Below are 20,906 nucleotides of genomic sequence, written 5' to 3' on the forward strand. Positions count from 1 at the left end.
GGCATAAAGTAAGTCCTTTATACATGTCTAATTGATGTGTAAAAGGAACACATTAAACAGGCCATCAATGAGTTTTCTTGTTTTAAAAGAAGTAAACAAGATCAGAAATTCAAAAGTGAATCCTATCAAAAATCTAATAGATAGTCATTAATTTTTCTACAAATTAGGGGCATACCCAATGGTACACTACAAACAGATAACTTTAAAATGTCTATTTGTTTAGGCTTACTAGATTTTTTTCTATGATTTCCATCAGTACTACAAATTTTTTTTCAAATTCATTTAAATTAATTTGACTTGAACTTACTTTCTATTAGTTTCTTTTCTTTCAATCAAGTAGCTTCCTTCTAAAGATACCCCAGCAAACAAACCGCGTGACTTGCAATATGTGTAGACAGCAGCTGAGCTTCGGATTGCAACATTTCCTTCTAAATTCCTAAAAAAGCATAAGATTTTGTATAACAGATCTGACCATGGCTTTGGCCCAAGATTATTAGAATTTGGATACTATTACATTATTTGGCCAGAATGATCTGATTTTGTAATCTGACTGTTTCTATTTATTTTATGTATCTTTATGGTAATTCAACCTAAAGGTTACATCTTTAAAATAATAGTCTGAAAGTCACATAAGGAAAAAGGCTAAGACACACAGAAATAATGAAATTTACTGGTAGGAATTCAATTCAATTAAACAATTGAGACAATTTTAGATAGTATCAAGAAAAATATAAAGTTTATATTTTTAATATTTCTTAATAAACCATATTGCAAATATATAACCCGATTTATATTTTATGGGATTTGAAACTTTGTAAGCTTTTGTATAGCTTCACTAATAATATATACTCTCCTCAAACAAACTGAATTCAGGATGTACTAAAATCACTGATTTTAATAATTTTTAATCATTCTACTTATTCTTCCCCTCCCTTCCTCAGTGTGTACAGTTTAATTTATAAAACCATTCCTTGCTCTTAAGAAAAAGAAAAGATTCTTTAAACCTTATGAAAATCCCTCTCCAAAAGAACTTAGCCATAGTTTCATTTAAATGCTTTCTGAAGTACACAATGATGTATTATATAAGCTTACTCCATCAGGTATTTAAAAGATGTTTTAAAGGTACTTACCTTCCCAAAGGCCCAACAGCCACAGTAAAATTTCCACCAAGTGTAAGGTTACCACCTTTTGCAAAAGCTTCCACTGCTCTATCATAATTTAATATAATGACTAAATCTGACACCTAAGATTAAAAAAAGCACATTCATTTGAAAATTACATAGCAAAGTATAAAATTTTAAAAGCATCATCTAAAATATCTTGACCATATCTCATTAATACAAAATATATATCAGGAATGTTTTCTTTTGGCTAAATGAAAGTAATTAATGAATATTCAATAAATTTTAAAAGCTAGAGGAAGACAATAAGAAAAGAATCATTCTTTAAAGTCAAATGAAATGTCACTTAGTTGATAAATCTTTCTCTAGTCTTTCTATTTTTCTCTCTTTTTCTTATTTGTAATATTCTCCTCCTTTGGACCTCATGTAGCTATGTAGCTCTTTGATTTACAACTCTTCAATGCACTTATCATCTAATATGTATAATAATTATGGTTTCATTTTATCCTCATTCTAGAATGCAAATACTATAAGGTTAGGGACTAAATCTATTTTAGGTTTGGTTTTTGTTTTGTTTTGTTTTGTTTTGCTCCTATGCTCCTATTGCCTAGCATAATGCTCTACATACAAAAACTACTTGCTAAATGTTTATTGAGGAAAGAAGGGAAAAAGAAGAAAATATGGAAGTAGGAATAACTAATAAAATGGGGTAGGATGAAAAGGAAACAAATGGCATTTACAGTAAATCAAGTAGATGAATATTGCAGTTGGAAAAACTAGCTTATATTGATGTAGTACTTTTATCTTCCTCATACGCAATCTCAGTTTATTATAACAACAACTTTGAGAGGTAGGTAAGAGGCATGTTAGTATTCTCATTTTAGAGATGAGAAAAACCAAAGAATAGAGAGGTTAAATAAATTACTTGCTCAAGGTAAAACAGCTTCGAAGCTACTGAATTATTAAGTTTACTTAACTGCATTGCTTTATTAAAGAGACCTCTGACCAAGTAAAAGTAATAAGTGAATGCTTGTAATGTAAAAACAAAACATCAATTAAAAAAATATTGAAATAGACAAATAGAAGACAGATGATAGATAGATATATACAAGACAAAACAGGGCTTTAAATCAAAATCTTATCTCAGCTTTTTTTTTTCTAGAAAGGTATTAATAAACACAAGAGATGCTTCCAAAGAAGAAACAACTTATTTCATATTCTACACAAAAGACTAATTTTTTTAAAATGGTTTATAAGATGCCTTTTTTTAATCACCATAATTTTCTGATATCCTCCTTCCCATCTCCAAGAAAGCCATTCCATAAAACAAACAGAATTTTTAAGACAAAAAAAAAAAAAAAAAAAAAAAAAAAAAAAAAAAAAAAAAAAAAAAAAAAAAAAAAAAAAAAAAAAAAAAGGGAAATCAAAAGAGAAAAATAATCATGACTGGTCAATATGTCAAAAAAAAATGGAAATATGCACAATGTGTAACATTTGTGGACTTCTGCTCTCTTTAAATGGATCAAGTAATTGGGGGTGTACTCTCATATCTTTTATTTCAAACTATGTTTCCACAGTTCTAAATTCCTTTTTTTTCTTTTAAGAATAATTGTATTGATTCATTGCTCCACTAACAATGCATTAGTGTGACTATCTTCCCACAACCCTGCCAAAAATGATTTCCTATTTCTGTCAATTTTTGTTTTTCTTTATTAGTGATGAGAACATTTTTAATGTGATTGTTAACAGTTGCCTATTCTTTTTAAAAATATTAAAAATATCTTTTATAGGTTGTCCTAAAACTGTTACTAAAGTGTTTTTTTTTTTTCCCCTGAGGCAATTGAGGTTAAATGACTTGCCTAGGGTCACACAGCTAGGAAGTGTTAAATGTCTGAGGCCAGATTTGATCTCAAGTCCTCCTGACTTTAGGGCTGGTACTCTATCCACTCCACCTAGCTGCTCCTAGAGAAGTTTTTAAGCTTAAGTTACTTATTTATATAGTTTAGACAGCAAACCTTTATCAAAGAAAGTTGATACATAGGGGTTTTCTGTTCCAAACCCCTTTCCTTCTTATCCTAGGTGCATTAATTTGTTTATGCAGAATAGTGATTTTTTTTTTCATGAAATGAAAGTTATTTATTTTATCTTCAGTAATTTCTTCCATTCCTTGTTTGGTTAAGGATATAAGTTTAATCATGGCTGTGAGAATTATATGAGATCTCCTTCTTTTAATGTTTTAAATAAAGTAACCTTTAATATTAAGGTTACATATTTAGTTATAATGTATTGTAGTATATGGTATATGTAGTATATGGTATAAAGAGTATAATTTCTCCCAGATTGCCTAAGAGTTCTTTCCTGAGTAATTTATGTTTTCTAACTTAATGAAAAATGATTCATTGAATTGATTCTGTTTCTCTCTTGTCTACTCTTTTCCATTGACCTATCTCTTTATTGATTTAACATTTTTAAAGAGGGTTGGACAAATGTTGTCTTATAAAATGAGCTCTTTAGATGCCATTTCTCCTTTATTTATAAATCCTTTAATTATTTCCCTTGATATTCTAGCTTTTTATTTTTTTTAAATGAATTTTGTTATTTTATGGAATTCTTTAAAGCATTAGGGTCAAATGCTCTTCTAAATGGCCGACAGCAATTCCAAGCGCTACTGAAACATAAAAAAGCAATTGGGAAATATTTAACAAAATAATTTAAAATGCAATAGAATATAGAAAATGTTAATATGTGATTTTCTAAGATACTATATGGGAAAGGATCCTGATAGAGAGTTTAGTGATCCATGCTTTTATTTGAGTTTGTCTTCACTGCTGTGAAGTTATTAATCTGATTGAGATAGCATTGAAACTGTAAATTAACTTTGGTAGTACTGTCATTTTTAGTATTTTAGTATGACCCAGCTATAAGTATTAAATTTATTTAAGTTGTTCTTTATTTCTTTAAGGATAATTTTGCAATAAATTCATATAAATTTTTTGTGTACTTTAACAGAACAAAGCCCAGATATTTTGTGCATTTTATAGTTATTTGAAATAGGATTGACCTTTATATTACTGTCTCTTGGATTTTGTTACTATAAAAATGTTATTGAATTTTGAAGGGCTATTTTGTAACCTGCAAATTTGTTGAAGCTTTTAATTATCTCAATCAATATAAACTGCTTCCTTAAGATTTTCTAAATAAACAATTTTATAATTGCCAAATTCTCTATGTAGAGTTATGCTTTTAATTTCTTACTGTAATCTACTGCTAGAATTCCCAGACTATACCATGTGACTATTTTATATTTATTGGGGAAAGTTCCATTGTTTCCCCATTGTATATAATGTTCACTACTAATTTTAGACAGATGGTTTTTATAATATTAAGAAGATCCCTCTATGCCTTTACATTGTAGAATTTTTAGTGTAAATGAGTTTTGCATTTGTTAAAGGATTTTTCTGAATATATTGGGATGATGACTTTGTAATTTCTGTTCTTAATATTATTAATTTTGTAGACTGTTTTCCTAATGCTGAACCATCCATGCATTCCTGGCATACATTCAATTTGATCATAATGAATAATTTCTTGTGGTCTGTTTAACAAGATTTTATTTGAAGCTTTTGAATCAATATGCATTGATGACACTATTTTATAGTTCTCTTTCTGTTTGTCTTCCCTGCTTCAAGTATCAGAACTACATTTATACCATAAAAGGAATTTGGTAGGATAATTTCTTTGTCAGTTGTTGAAAATAATTTATGTAGTATTGGTACTTATTGTTCTTTCAAATTATTATAAAATTGTGAATCTATCATTAGAAACAGGAGTTGTTCTCTTTGCTTTTGGTAGTTCCTTTGCAGAGTGTTCCATTTTCTTTTCTTTGACTGGCTCATTTAAGGTCTCTGTTTCCTGTTTGTTTGAGTATTTTATATTTTTAAAGTATATTCCTCTATTTTTTTGTTTTCTCTATTTTGATGGTATATCAAGTATTACTGTGCACCGTAGATTCTATAATTATTCTTATTTTATTTTTTTCTGATTTTACTTTTTCCTTTTCTTTGTTTATTTTATCCCTTTATTTTAATTAACTAAAGGTTTATCTATTTTTAATAGTTTTCACAAGAGTTTTTAGTTTTATTTGTAACTTCTATAGTTTTATTATGTATTTATATACTTTAATCTATTTCTCTAATTTTTGATATCTCACATTTGTGCTTATTTTAGGCTTTTATAAGATTTATTTTTTAAATACAGAAACATTTTAGTGGTCTATAACTTTAATCACTAAGTCATATCACTAGGCAGACAAATCTAGAATAAAGGTGGCATATTATCAAGATACAGATACACAGAGGTACAGAGATGTTCCAAAAGGGGGACTTAATAGACCCCCAAAGAGGCATATCTTAGTGTAAGACTAAAATTAGACCAGCTTTATATAAGTGTATAATCAAACAGACATCATTCTTCCTGTTTTCAGTCTATCGTTCCTGTTCTGGTTCTTACTTTCCCGCTTTCGCAGTTTTAACTGTGGTTAACTGGTTCAAAAAGTCACTGATTATTACCTTTGAACTGCATTGTTCTCTTTTTCTTCTATTATGGATAACAGAGATCTCCAAAGCTAGCTCATGGCTGTTATTTGCCTTCCCTATTCCTCCTCATGCTGATGGAGAAAGTTACATAATTACACCAAATGGGGATACTCCACAATGAATTTGTCTAACTCAACTGGGTCCTTCTTGTTGTATGACAATAATTTATTATTTCCTTCTCTATAATATTCCTGCCATAACAGTTATTGCAGACTTTCTTCACTTCCCTTAAGATCTCCAATTCTACTTCTATATCTGTGAAGATCGCATATTTTAAAATCAGCCGGAGTCAGGAATTCAGGTTAGGGGAAAATCGTCAGTCTTTATTCTCAGTGAAGAAAGATCGGAGGTGGAAGAGAATAGGCAATAGCAATGTGTGCAGTTGAGTCAAGAAGCTAGCTAGACCAGCAGCCACATGACCAGCAGCTAGGAGTATGGAACCCAGGCCAATCTCTCCCAGCTTCTCTTCCTGTCTCTCTCTGCCTCCACCCACCAAAATCGTCATTTCCTATACAACACATCAGGACTTGCATGGAGAATGGGCAGGGGGCCATTCTTTATCCAATCATGTATATTAATAGAGTATAGCCCAATTACTATTTAGCCTCACGTACTTGGGACCTCAGTGCATCAACTCAAACCTCAGCCCATTACATCTAAGATCTTTTTCTTAGCACATGGATTCCCTTTTTATTTTGCTGAGAAAATTATCATTCTTATTAGTTCTTTCATCTTCCCTACTCTACAAACTCTACATTTTTTCCCTCCTCTATGCCAGTTTCTAACTTCTGTTTCACTAATTCCATTAATTTTGATCTTCTCTGAAAGTTTGGTCCTTTTTGATCATTCATGTTTTCTCCTTTCTTCTTCTCATCAGTGTCTCTTCTCTATTTCTCCTCTCCTTTCTTCTTCCTCTTCCAAATTATTGGCTTTCCTTGTTGTGTATAAAAATGCTGTTTTCCTCCTTCTAGAATCTCACAGAAATTGACAATCAAAATGAACTTTAGCAACCATCTTAACTAACCCATTCTATAAAAAATAAATAAAAGGAAAACCTATACAAAGCTAAAATCCTTGATTTGATCTTGTCTTTTCCAAATTTATCAACTTTCTTCTATTCTGTGTACTACCAAAGTCCCATAGAATTACATATATTCACTGACTCTGCTTAATTCTCAAACAACAAAATCTGGTTTTCAACCCATTCTTCTGAAACCACACTCAATAGTTAACCACTAATTTTCTAACTTTTAAATAAAATCAACATTTTTTAGTCTTCATCACTTTTGCCTTTTCTCTGCAAGTTTTGGCATAAATGATTTTTTTAAATGGACTCTCTTCTCTTGGCCTTCAGAACACCAATCTCTTCCATTTTTCATTCCATTCCAGAACATCATAAATATTCCTTCTCAGGCTTTTTTGTTTTGGTAGGATAATCATCCACCTCATGTTCTTCTACCTGATTATTTCATGAAAATCTGAACCTCAATATTTTTAAAACAGAACACACCATCTTCCTAAGAACACACTTATCCTCCAGAGTTCCTAAATATGTTGAAGGCACAACCAAGCACACTACACAATTTTTTATTCTTCCCTAAGCTTCATTCCTATATAAATCAATTGCTAAATTCTTCTGATGCTACCTTTACAACATCTCTTGAATCCATCTTCTTTGTTCTACTCACCAGGCCATTTTCTCCCTTTCTTCTCCATTCCCTGATCAGTTTGTTTTGCCTTCCATCTGGATTATCATAATTAGCCTTAAAATTATTCTGTTTCAAATCAATTTTCAGCCTTCGACAAAGCAGTTCCCAAAACACAAGTATGACCATACTATTTTCCTGCTCAAGATCCTTCAGAGGTTCTATATCATCTTTAGGATAATATACAAATTCCTTAGCCCAGTAATTATGACTAATTAATTCATAATCTGGTTTGATTCAGGATTATTTCATACTGACTCCTCTTAAACTCTCTACTGGCTAGCCAAATAGTATTTGTAGTATTTCTTTAATTCAGCATGTCATCTGCACCTTTGTGCATTTGCTCAGTATATCTCTAATGTCCTGGATGCATTGTTTATTTCAGCCTTTTAGTTCCATTAAGCAGCTCCAATTGTATAATGTGACATATTCAGCAGATCACAATAAGGGAGGTATGTTTTGAGGAATCCTAGAAACTGATAAAACTAAGTTGTCTGGTTTATGATGAAGTCATGGGATTTGGGTCTGAACCAGACTTGGAAGACCTATTCTGATCTACTCTTGTCAAGTTCAGCCAGAAACCCCAAATTATTTTAGACAATGCCCATTTCCTTTGATCTTTGGAGAGAAGGACATAATTCTATATTTCTTTTATAATTCTATATTATGGAAATACAATTTTATCTTCTCAGGACTACCTTCAGATTTTTCAAATAATGATACCCAAACTCAGAAGACTCAATACCAACTTCCGTGTGCTTTCAATTTTAAAGTAGAGCATAAATTTCGAATTAACTAGGCATCAAACATAACTTCCACAGTCAGATAAGAATCTTTACTTCTTTTGTGAGATAGCACTAAGTTTAATGGGAAAAAAAATATATAAAAGACTGACTTGGTATTTATTGGATCTGATTTCTTATCTCTGCTCTGCCAGGAAGTAGCTGTGTGTAACTTTGGGAAGAAAAACTTTTACTCTAAACCTCAATTTTCCTATCTATAAAAAATGAAGGTTAGACTAGGTGTTATCTAAAGTCCTTTCCAACTCTAACTTTCCCTACTTACATATTTTAAAGTCAAAACAACAATGGCACACAACCCATTATCCTTCCTGTCTAATACCCCTCCCTCACACACAAAAGTACCACAAGTTAAGGACAGTGCCAATGAAATTGAAATTATCTTGAGCTCAGTCCAATAGTGATTGTCTATAAAAGATACCACATTTAGCTATGTAAGGTGCCCTCTTAATAATACTTTCTTGGAATGTTCTCTTTCTATAACCTAAGGCAGCATCAGGACTCTGGAAGGGGGAGAAAGACATCTGAAGGATAATTGTATTCAATATAAAAGTTCTTTAAACCTTTTGGGATCCTTCTAACACATCTGGGTTGCAAATTTACTGCTCAAAAATATTACATTTTTGCTAAAACACTAAACAATACTTCATCCACATTTTGAAAAGTTACACTATCACTTAATTTCATAAGTTAGACATGTATACCCAATGATCACCAAGTTCTGTCTGGTGTTGCCAATTAATTCCAGTGATAGACTAGCAAAATTAGCATAATTTGATTCAACTGAAAAAAAAAATTTACTAAGCCCTTTATTCAAGGCTCAGTGCCAGGCACCAAGGCGAATCTAACTAGGAAAAAAACATGGTCCCTGACTTAAAAGATTTTAGTCTAATGACTATACATTGAGAAATAAAATATCTAGCATTCACAGCATGATTCACAGGTTATAGGGCCTGGCATCTACCCACATGCCTGTAAAATGATTGGTAATGATGATAATTTTCTCTTTAAATCACTCAGCTGAATAAAATTCTTTTAGGGTTTATACCTAAGCTAACATAAATTTTATCAAGTTACTATTAAAATATATCATGATATGACAAAAATAAGTCATAATTGATCATATATATATATATATATATATATATATATATATATTACATAATTAATAACTAGTGAGGTGCCTGGCATACATATGCTTGTCAATTGATCAACTACTGAATCATGACATAAATAAGGCTCAAATTTTCATCTATACATGGATGAGGGAGGAAATCTATACATTTTGGGAACTGAAGTTGGGTGGCTTGCATGAATGCAGAGAGGAAATGAGAGATAGCATTTGGAGATAAGGGAAATGCTCTAAATCATCTATAAGATAAAGAAAGGAGAATAATATTAAATAAGGTAGGAAAAGTACATTGGAATCAGATTGTGGAAGACCTCATATTCTAAGTTAAGTAGTATTATTTTATAAGGAGTAGGTGGCCATAAAAATTTTTGAGCAAGAAAATGACATTATGATACAAAGTCTTGGTACATGATGGTTCAGAAATGCCAGTATAACAATAATAGCAAAGACATATGTAAACCTAAGGACAAATGCTAAAGGATTATCTGCTGAAAAGAAACTGACCACAGGAGGGCAATATTTTCAACTGACTTTAGCTTAGAGAAAAGTATACAAACAAGTTCATTTGAACAAGAGAAGGCAAAAGATTTTTTGACATTTGATTTCTGCAATGACAGCAAGTGAAAGGAATCCCAGTAAGAAAGATAAAAGAGTAAGTGAAATTACTTCCTTTAATAAGGCTTAAAGAATTTAAAACTATGGCAACAGAGAAACCTCATAAATGAATGGATAGCTTAGGAAAAAATTGACTGAAACTTGAGAAGAAAATGAAGATTTTTAATTTGAAAACAGTAAGTATTAGGAGCCTAGGCTGACAAGTGACTTAGATAGCAAGAGGGGAACAGATGACAGATTAATATGATGCATAAGATGTACTATGTGTAGATCTGATGTAATTGATCTTAGTGAACAAGCACATTTTAGAGAAAATAATTCCCAGTCCAGATGCTCAGGCCAACAATCCCATCAGAGGCGTAGCTATGAATGGAAACACCTTGAGGTCAACCTTTATTTATCAAAAGAGGGCATAAATCTTGACCTACTTCTATATCAGGCATCACAAATTCCACATGTTAAGGGCATTTAATTATATTTTAAGATTCTACTTTGTATAGTGGTACCTAGAGTCATGATCTCTCACAGATGGAATCAATTAATGAATAAAATAGTGTTATCTTCTGGTAAACAAACCATCTACATTTTCCTGTCTGTACTCAATAACCTACAGATAATAAAAATAGTTCATGTTTTTAGAGTATTATACAGTCTGCAAAGTGTTTTTCTCAATCTTTTGAGGTAGATAGCACAAATATTTCCCTCCCTATTTCAACTATAAGGAAGCAGAGACTATATTCTCCTATATTCTCTGTGATTAAGGAAATTAAGGATTTAGCATTAAGGAAAAGCCTTGTAGCTCAACTCCAAGTCTCCTGAGCACAGTACTCAACCCTTCATACTATAAACAAATTGAAACAACTATAGATTACTAAGTATAGTTTATAAGAGGCTGAAATGATAATTTAGAATCGATTAGAATTTAGAATGAGAAAAGAACTTAGAGACATATAGTTCAACTCCTATTACCCCATATTTTACAAATGAGTAAACTGAGAAAGGTTAATAAGTTCAATGTTATACAAATATTATGAAGTAAATATGTAGTTTTCTGATTCCAAATCTAATGTTCTTCCTACATTTAGTATCTGCTGTAAAACTATGGGAATCACTGTAATATTTTTTAATGCTTTTTGTATATACTAAAAAAAATTATTTCATTGAAAGAAGTTTAAGAAGGGAAGAAATGAAAAAGGCTCAATTTAAAAAAAAAAAGTAGAAATGATATTAAAACAATGTTAAAGTTTTTGAAAGTCTTCAGAGATGTCAGTAGCAATAAAACAATACTGGGCAGCTAAGTTTCCGGTACTTTTCAAGGATAGAGCAAATATAAAGTAAACCTTAATATACAAACCTCAATCCCAATTTCGAATCCACCACCAAGTCCAGCTATTCCAATGGCAGAAGGGGCAGACCATTCTTAAAAGGGATAAAGAAAGGGGGAAAAAAAATTAGATACAACTTTATTTCCAGCTTAACACTACTAACAACAATAATTTCAATTAGTATCAATTTTCTAGTAATTCATTTGCAGAACTTAGGAAGAAACAGATCCATGAAAAGAAAATACTGATTTTACTGAGGATGAAGAGATGGTACTAACCAGTCCTTTAGACTGCAAAAGAACAAGAAATGCAGATGAAGAATATATCAAATCACTGTGTAGATCCTGGAGGTTTCAGAATTATTAGAAATAATTCACATTAGCTTACTTATGTCTAGTACTTAATAGTGTATTATTTTTTTAAACCATATTCTTTATGAGGTTAGCAGGACAAATATTATTCCCATTTTACAGAAGATGAAATTAAGGTGTTTGAGATTAAATGACTCAGTCCTAGGCCAAAGGTCTAGTAAATATTAGAGCCAGGATTCAAAGGCTTTGAGTATAAAAATCTGGCTCTCCTCACTATACTGCACTGCCTCCAAAACATTTGCCTTTAGTCAGGCTTTCTGCATACTAGAAATATGAAAATGTCAGATTTTAGTTTTAAGAAAGCAAAACATGTTTATAGATTATATTTTTGATATATAGTTCAGATAACATCATATAGAAAAGTTTATACATTTTCTAAGGAAGATAAATGCTTTGGAAATTTTTAGGGGCATTACAAGAAGTATCCTTCTTGTGAAAAGTTAAACATAATCATTTTGTTAACCAAGATAATTACATATTTGAGGATTCATGTTTTGGCATTTTTATGCCAAGCACATGAGGAAGCCAGGTAGCACAGTGGAAAGAATATGACACAAGGAGATCTAATTTTGAAGTGGATTACCTATGAGTTTATAGGCAAGTCACTTAATCCATTCTGGCCTCAATTTTCTCATTTATAAAACATTAGAATTGGACTAAATGACATCTAACACTTCCATCAACAATAAATATAGCATCCTATGGTGATGAGAAACACAGCTAATTTTTCTTTTAGTAAAGACAATATTTTCTGAAATGGTTAATAATTCTTTGATTTTTTGAACCCTCTTTTTCCTTGGCACTCTATGCCCTAGAGAGTAAGAAAATGCTCACAGACTTTCAGAACTGACAGATTTTTGTTATATTTTGTAATGAGAAAAACATGCTTGCTGTTAAACAAATTTTTCTTTTCTTTCTTTTTAAATCCCCTTTTGTATTAGCAATGGTCCTGTTCAGGGACCTGCTCCTGTCCTGTAGGGGTACTATCAGGATACAAATGAAACTATCCAGCCTTAATCCTCATGACCCAATTGTAACTAATTTTGGACTAATTTCAAACAACCCCCTCGTGGCTCAGTTGGGACAGCTGGGCTGCTGCTTAAATTGGGATGAAAGGAGGGGTTTTAGGTTTTCAAAATTAGGAGACAGGTCCCTCCTGGGATTCTTAAGAGAAACTCCAGAGTTCTTACTGCTCTTTAACCTTCCAATTTCAACCAGCCTGACAATGTGGGTCAGCCAGAATGGGGCAGAAGGCCTTGGGAATGGATAACTCACAAATTTTCAAACAAATGTTCTCAGTGTTATTTCACTGAATATTTTTCTTTGAGCAAATCTTTATTTTGGTTGTTTTCATTGCTGAAATATCTACTGGAAAGACCTGTCTTTTATTGAAACAGGATAATTCAGCAACAGGCACATTGTCCCAGTTCTTAATTAGTTGATTTTTTTTTTCATCCATTGTGAATATAACCTTGCTATAAAGTATCAAAAAGCCAAACAAAGAGGCTACTGCAGTTGTAAGTACTACTTCAGCTTCCTATTCTTCCTTTCCATTTCTAGTGTCTTGGATATCAAAGTTCTGTGGGATTTGAGACAATGAAGTTTTCAATCATGTGGCTCGGAAGAGTTGACTGAAGTCAACCTCATACAATTCAAAGAACATACCATTCTTTTTTTTTTTTTTTTAATTATAGCTTTTTATTTACAAGATATATGCATGGGTAATTTTATAGCATTGACAATTGCGAAACCTTTTGTTTCAATTTTCCCTCTCCTTCCCCCCATCCCCTCCCCCAGATGACAGGTTGATCAATACATATTAAATATGTTAAAGTAAAAATTAAATACAATATATACATATCTAAACAGTTATTTTGCTGTACAAAAAGAATCGGACTTTGAAATAGTGTACTATTAGCCTGTGAAGGAATCAAAAATGCAGGCGGACAAAAATAGAGGGATTGGGAATTCTATGTAATGAGAACATGCCATTCTTAACCATTCTGATTACTTAACATTATATAACTGCATGGAGAGCAGATTTGGCACAAGTTTAGAAGAAGACCTCTCTTAATCTTTTTCTTTTTCTTTTTGCTGAGGCAATTGGTCTTAAGTGACTTACCCAGGGTCACACAGCGGGAAAGTGTTAAGTGTCTGAGACCAGATTTGAATTCAGGTCTTCGTGATTTCAGAGCTGGTACTCTATCCACTCACCACCTAGCTGCCCCTCACTTATTCTTCTGAAAGAGGACAAACATATATCTAAGTCCAGACTAAATGAGAAAACAACATACTTTGGAGGAGAGGACCTGAAAAGGAATCAGTGCCTCAATAATTCCCTAATTTCCAGGCTTGCTTCTCTGAAAACTTTAGGGAATTTCCTCATAGGTGAGATCAAAAACTTTCTCTCAGGTAAGCTGAATTGAGTTATAAATTTTATTCGGCTGGAAATGACATAAAATCATTTGTTCTGCTATACCCCAATTGATTGTAAACTAAGAAATTAACTTTGTCAATAAAAAAAAAGAACTGTTTTACATATATATATATATATGTGTGTGTGTGTGTGTATATAGATATTTTTCCTTTTTTATTTCTTAGAAGTACAGTTGTAATAGTGGTATTTTGGGGTCAAAGGATATGCACTATTTACTGATTTTGGCAGCTTAGTTTTAAATTACAGAATTGCTGTTAATCCATTAATTGTGTCTGTTTTCTCTCAGCAACTCTAACATGTTATCTATTCTAATCTAATGGGTGAGCAACAAAACTTCAGAGTTTCTGTAATTGGTATTTTTCTAATTATTAGTCATTTGATGCATATTTTTCATAAACTTGTTGATAGAGGAGATGGAGAGGAAGAGGAGAAGAAGAGAAGTAATGATAATAACTTCCATTTATTCACTATAACCTTGTAAGGCATTTTCAAGGTATCCCAATTTCAATGTCATTTCATCCCTCATAAAAATCATCATATATATTCTTTCTAGATTTTGGTCAAGATGGCTATTTGAAATGAAGGCAGCACCACATACTTATACAAATAAAACCCTGAACTTTTCAGCAGACTGAATAATGACCAAAGAATCTAGTGACAATTAGTTACTTCTTGAATGTCAGAACTACACAAGATGTCAGCCAGAAGCCCAAATATAACAGTAAAAGCCTGAAAATCCATAGTAGCTCCCAGCATGACCACAGATGTTCCAGGGACACATGTTACTTAAAAAAATACTTGTTCCAGCGGAAGCAAGAGCAGAGGATTATTTCAGCAAAATTTCAGAGTATTCAGAAAGCCTTTGAATGATCAGAAAGCCCTAGTGTATGGATCTTTGGAAGCCCATTGGAGTAACAATGCAGCATTGCAGCAACTCAGACCAAGATTCCTCTTTGTTCTGAGGTTTTGAGTAGGAAAAGATAAAAGTACTAGATTGGTGTAGGAAGGAGGAAGCAGATAGAATTTTCAATTTCTCTTAATTGGGGTACATGAGAGGAAAAATATATATGGAGGAAAAAAGGGAGAAGTAGGCAACAGATAAATCTTTTTTTATCTGAAATGAAAAAAAGTTGGGATGGAGTAAGATTGAAGACAAAGGGTTTTGGGTCAAATTACATGAAATTAAACAGGTAAAAAGTAGAGATAGAACTGTAGAAGGAGGATAATACTGAGGAGATAGTCACAAGCAAAACAAATTTACTGATACCAAAGTGGGGTTTAAAAGAAATATAAAGAATGGCAAGAAAGTATAATCTAAGAGGAAGCCTCAGACTGCCAATTAGGGAATAATTGAAAAAACTGTCATATGTAAATGTAACAATGTTATTTTGTCATAAGAAATTATGAAAAAGATAATTTCAGAGAATTCTGGGTGTTATAAACTGATGAAGAGGCAAAATAAATAGAACCAGGAGAACAATTTAAATGAGGATACCACTACTAAAAAGAAAAACTTTGAAAGACATAAGAGCTCTCATTAATGTAATGGCCAACTATGTCTCCAAAGGAGATATGTAATGGGGCCACATAATGAAGCATGTTACTCATCTCCAAAAAGAGGTGATGGGCAAAATGTATATGTAGAGACATATAATTTGAATAAGGAAAAGAAAAACAAAAATAAATGAGTTTTTTACATAACTCAGTACCAGACCAACTTTTTGAATCAAATGCTAAAAAGAGGTAAAGTAAGATTGTCCTTCTTCCAAAAAAGAAAAATCCCTTCCTTTTTTGAAAGAGTATTATTGACAAGGAAATGAGATATCTAAACCTGTACTCAAAAACAAGATTAGACTTTACATGCCTGTAGCTTCTTACTGAGGTAACTGATGATTAGTCAGATTCCAATTGAGTGATGATAGAAAACTCTAAAAAGAAGGAAGAAGATAAATAGATATGTTTCCTTCCTCTAAAAGTGCTAGAGTCTCTAAATGTGTGATGGAACTCGGCTTTATTTTGCGAGCTTTACTCCTTAACTCAAGCATTATTCTCTTTGGAGAATAGTAAAGACTATTTTGAGTTTATGCTCTTTTATTCTTTCCTTTTTCTCACAAGACATGTTTCAGGACCAGGTGCCAAATGTTGAGGACCTTGAGAAGTTCAGAAAGCAGAATATAACTTTAAAAAATGCTGGATTTGGAGTTAAATTACTTTTATAATATCCTTGTTTGGCTATTGCTACTTATATGATCTTGGAAAAGTCACTTACCCTCATAGATTTTATTTTTCTCAATTGTAAAATGATGGATTCAATATCTTTTCCAGTATTCCATCTGTGATCTTTCTCAATATATGTAGTTTTCTATATTCTTTTTTTTAACTCTTATTTTTCACTTAATAGTATTTATTTTTTCCAAATACACATAAAGATAGTTTTCAACATTCTCTTTTGTAAGATTGTGAGTTTCAACTTTTTTTTCCCCTCCCTTCTTCCATTACCCCTTCTCTCCTCAAGACAGAAAGCAATCTGATATAGGTTATATATGTACAATCATTTTAAACATATTTCCTTATTAGTCATGTTGTGAAAGAAAATCAAAACAAAAGGGAAAAATGACAAGAGAAAACAACAAAAAATTAAAATGGGATGCTTTGATCCTCATTCAGTCTTTATAGTTCATGTGGATGTGGATATGGATGGCATTTTCCATCCCAAGTCTATGGGAACTGTTTTAGATACATGGGATTGCAGAGAAGAGTTAAGTCTGTCATAGTTGATCATCACACAATCTTGCTGTTTGCAATTTTCTATGTTCCACTGACTTTTCATCTTATATTCACATGTATGAAAGTGCCTTGCTCTTCTATCAATCACCAACATCAAGGAAACAATTATGTTGGAAAAGAAATGTTAATGGGAAGAAATATTTATTAAGTATGACACATTCATAGCATTTCTCCTTCTAGAGATTTATGCAAACTATAACATTAAGGCTTTTTCCGCTTAAAAATACAATTGTAGCTTTTCACAATGACACAACTCAGCCTTAGCAAAAAGAAACCAAAATATAATAGTGTTATATTCTTCAATAGAAATGGCAGAAAAATCTACAGATGGTTCCTTATTCTCAACTCTACTTCCAGATAAGAATTATTAGTTTTACTGTGATGCTGGACAATAAGAATGCTCATTTGATAGAAGAAATTCAAAATCTAAATTCTGTTTAAATATTTTCACACTTAGAAGAATGACAACATTTAAAATTTAAAGTAAGATTTATACATGGAATCTCTCCCTAAGGACTTTAATAAATAGAAAACATCATTTTCTTCTTGCTAGGTTTATTCACACAGAAAACTGAGGTGCCTTGAATAATCCAATTGGAGGTTATATAAGGATACCTATTATATTCCTATGAAATCTACCCAAGATAGAAATAGGAAAGAGAAGAGCATACTCTAATTCTCTAAGTAGGCAAATATCAACTTACTTCCATCTGGAAGGCGAGCCAGTACAATCCCACTGCCACCTCGAGCAGTAACCAGAAATCCAGCTTTTATCACTGAGAGGATGGCAAGACCTTTAGCCTTGGCAATTACATGGGCTATAAACATTTAAAGGGTAAGAGGATAAATCATTATCAGTATATACTTTCCATTAAAAAGCACACAATCTAAAATTACAAATAGGATTGTCAACCCCAGCACACACATATTTAAACATTTGAATGACTACTTTTGGGGTTCTAATTAAAAATCTTAATGAAATGTATGTCATGAATTAAAGCTAAAATTAAAAAAAAAAAAAAACAGATGGTCATGAAGACTATACTCCTACCTCTTTTTCCTCTGGTTATTTTTATATAACTAAATTTAACATTGTAAATGTTTTAGAATTCTGCATTTACCATGGAGAGTTGGATATTTTAGATCAGAGTTTTGATGTAGGGATTTGAATCAGGGATTGATTGCTTTACTACATATGCCAATAGAATAAGGTTTTCAAGATATCAATTAATTCAGAAATTAACTCCAAGCAGAAAATTCAAACTAATCCTTCTACCTGCCCTCCCTCCCCCAAAGGTTCTCACAGTATTAATGGAATTTTTCTAGGGGTCTCAGGGAACACACCTGCTCAAGAAGACCAGACAAAGACAAAACTAGATTCAGTGTTGGATTTGCAAATCTTTTAAGCAGAATCAGACTACAAAAATTAGGAAATAGAATATAAATGGATTTGGGAATTATTACTTTACAAAACAACTTTTAAATGTTATGAAAATTAGGAAAAAATAGGCTTTGTGTTTATAAAAGATTTTATGATATGATTCCTTTAAATAATTAACATTTACATTAGGTGATGAACCCTCACTTAAATTTTGTAATCCCTACAATGCCTAACACAGTGCATTCATGAAGTAGGTAGTAATAAATGCTTTTTGAATGAATGAAACTATAATGAAATTTAATGAAAAAAGTTGGCTCACATATATCTTTCTTAATATATCACACAGTCAGGTACATGGCTGTCTGTGTATCTGTGTGTGTGTGTATATATATCATAACATAAATGTTCTGCAGCTTAAGAATGAGATAAAACACAAATTTCCTAAAGAACAAGCTATACTTCTGTTTCATGAATCCTCCATATGCTTCTGGTCAAATGAAGTTCCACAGGTATTTGGATGAATGGGATTTCCAAGGAATAACATGGAAAATTTAGGTCTGAACACATCAGGTAAAATCAACCAACTAGAAAACACATGATTAAGACAAGCTGCTGTTCAATATTCTTTTGAAAATATTTCATTATTATATCTGTCTGAGAATTTTTGTACCACTTTAGTAAAAAAGAAAAAAAAAATCAGCTTTTGAATAACAAAACATAATTGTTACCAAAGAACAATGTGATAAGGATGTCTCCATGTAATAATGAGAGACAAAGGGAGGGGGGGAGGGAAAGAGAGGGAGATATGGGGGGGGGAGGAAGAGAGAGAGGGGGAAGAGGGAGAGAGTAGGGAGGAAGAGGGGGGGAAGGGAGACAGAGAGGAGGGGAGGGAGGGGGAGACAGGGGAGAAAGAAAGAGAGAGGGGAGAAGGAGAGGGGGGAGAGAGAGGGAAAGGGAGAGGGAGAAGAGAGATCAGAGGAGAGAAAGAAAAGGAAAAAAGGAAAAAGAGAGGGAAAGAAGAAATGAAAATAAAAGAAATGAGAAGGAAGAGAAGAGGAGAGAAAAGAAGAGAGGGATGAAGAAGGAAGGAGAAAATGGGAAAGGAAGGGAAGAAAGGGGAAGGGAAAGAAACTCCATAGTCCCTCTTGGGTTATTTCAAAAGTCAATGATCAGTATTTCCAAATTATCAAAGAGATTTTCTATATAACTCCCAAATTATTGGTGTCAACTTCAGTAAAAATGATTAAATTGCTTCCCTTATTTATATATGTTCATTAATCTAACAGAATAGGTACAAAAACCAAATAACTCATTACATAGAATCACAAAGGTTAAAGCAAATTTGCAAAGGAAAACACATTTTTAAGGAAAATATGGAAATTACTAGAAGGACTTTATTTACTAACCAGGAATGATCTTATCAGGTCCATTTCTGGAAGTTATTTCTGTGAATTCTCTCAATATTTTGGCAGCTTTTTTTGCTTCTGATTTCAAGTTGGATGGTATAGGGTTATTCACTAAAAGGCAAAAAATAATTTTAATTTATAAAAGGCAACCAATAAAATCAAGCAAAAGACTTAATGGAAATTTTTTTTCTTTTGTATAAAATAAGATTTTGTATAATTTTCTAGAAGAATGAGCAAAAGTATAAATGTTTTTCCAGTAATTGACTACTTAATTCCCAGCTTCACTTTTAATAAGCTGATGCCACTGAGACATAGTTATTGACAAGTTTTAAGCATGAAGTTATCAGAGTACTGAATTATTACAAAAATTACAAAATCATAATTCATGATTTGTTTAAAAGACTCAAAAACTAACAATCTTTAGTCAAAACTGACTGACATATACAGTCTAAATTTTTTAAAATAACATAGTAGGCACATAAATCATTCCTGGGAGTTTTCATTCTGGGATCTCTTTCAGGAGGTGACTGAATATCAGGATAGTTTTCTTTGATAATTTCTTGAAAAATAATGCTCAGGCTCTTTTTCTGATCATGACTTTCAGGTAGACCAATAATTTTTAAATTGTCTCTCTTGGATCTATTTTCTAGGTTGTTTGTTTTTCTAATGAGATAGTTCATATTTTTCTAATTTTTTTTTTCATTTTGGAGTTTTGCTTTATTGTATTTTGATTTCTTACAAAGTCATTAACTTCCATTTGCTCAATTCTAATTTTTAAGGAATTATTTTCCTCAGTGAACTTTTGAACTTCCTTTCCCACTTGGCCACTTTTACTTTTTTAAGGTATTCTTCATCATTTTTTTTTTCTTTTGTATTTCCTTCTGTCTTACTCTCAATTCTTTTCCTAATTTTTCCTCTATCTCTCATACTTGACTTCCAAAATCCCTTTTGAGCTCTTCCATGATCTGAGCCCAATTCTTATTTTTCTTGGAGGCTTTGGATGCAGGAACTTTGATTATCATTTTCTGTTTTGATATTGCTTGTCACCATAACAATTTTCTAATGTCAGAAACTTTTTTGTCTGCTCATTTTTAGTAGGTACATAAATCAAATGGTCACTCAAATAGCATCATGGAACTTCCAGAAAAGACTGATAAGCCTCTATTCCTCTAATTTTACCATTATATTTCCATGCGCCTTAGATTTCATCAACATGGATATTCTTTATGA

General features: G+C 31.9%; 1 protein-coding gene across 2 annotated transcripts in view; it reads right to left on the bottom strand.

Annotated features, from left to right (window-relative positions):
• SH3YL1 (SH3 and SYLF domain containing 1) overlaps positions 1–20,906 on the bottom strand; it is a 52,148-nt gene that overhangs the window by 10,466 nt on the left and 20,776 nt on the right. For both annotated transcript variants that reach the window (XM_012539908.3, XM_012539909.3), the window contains exons 2-6: positions 19,677–19,787; positions 17,594–17,707; positions 11,324–11,388; positions 1,131–1,243; positions 308–436 (exon numbers count right to left, since the gene is read on the bottom strand). In XM_012539908.3, the coding sequence (XP_012395362.1) occupies positions 308–436; positions 1,131–1,243; positions 11,324–11,388; positions 17,594–17,707; positions 19,677–19,787 (532 nt within the window). The remainder of the gene's footprint in view (positions 1–307; positions 437–1,130; positions 1,244–11,323; positions 11,389–17,593; positions 17,708–19,676; positions 19,788–20,906) is intronic.

The sequence above is a fragment of the Sarcophilus harrisii genome, chromosome 2 (assembly GCF_902635505.1).
Source record: "Sarcophilus harrisii chromosome 2, mSarHar1.11, whole genome shotgun sequence".
Taxonomy (NCBI): Eukaryota; Metazoa; Chordata; class Mammalia; order Dasyuromorphia; family Dasyuridae; genus Sarcophilus; species Sarcophilus harrisii.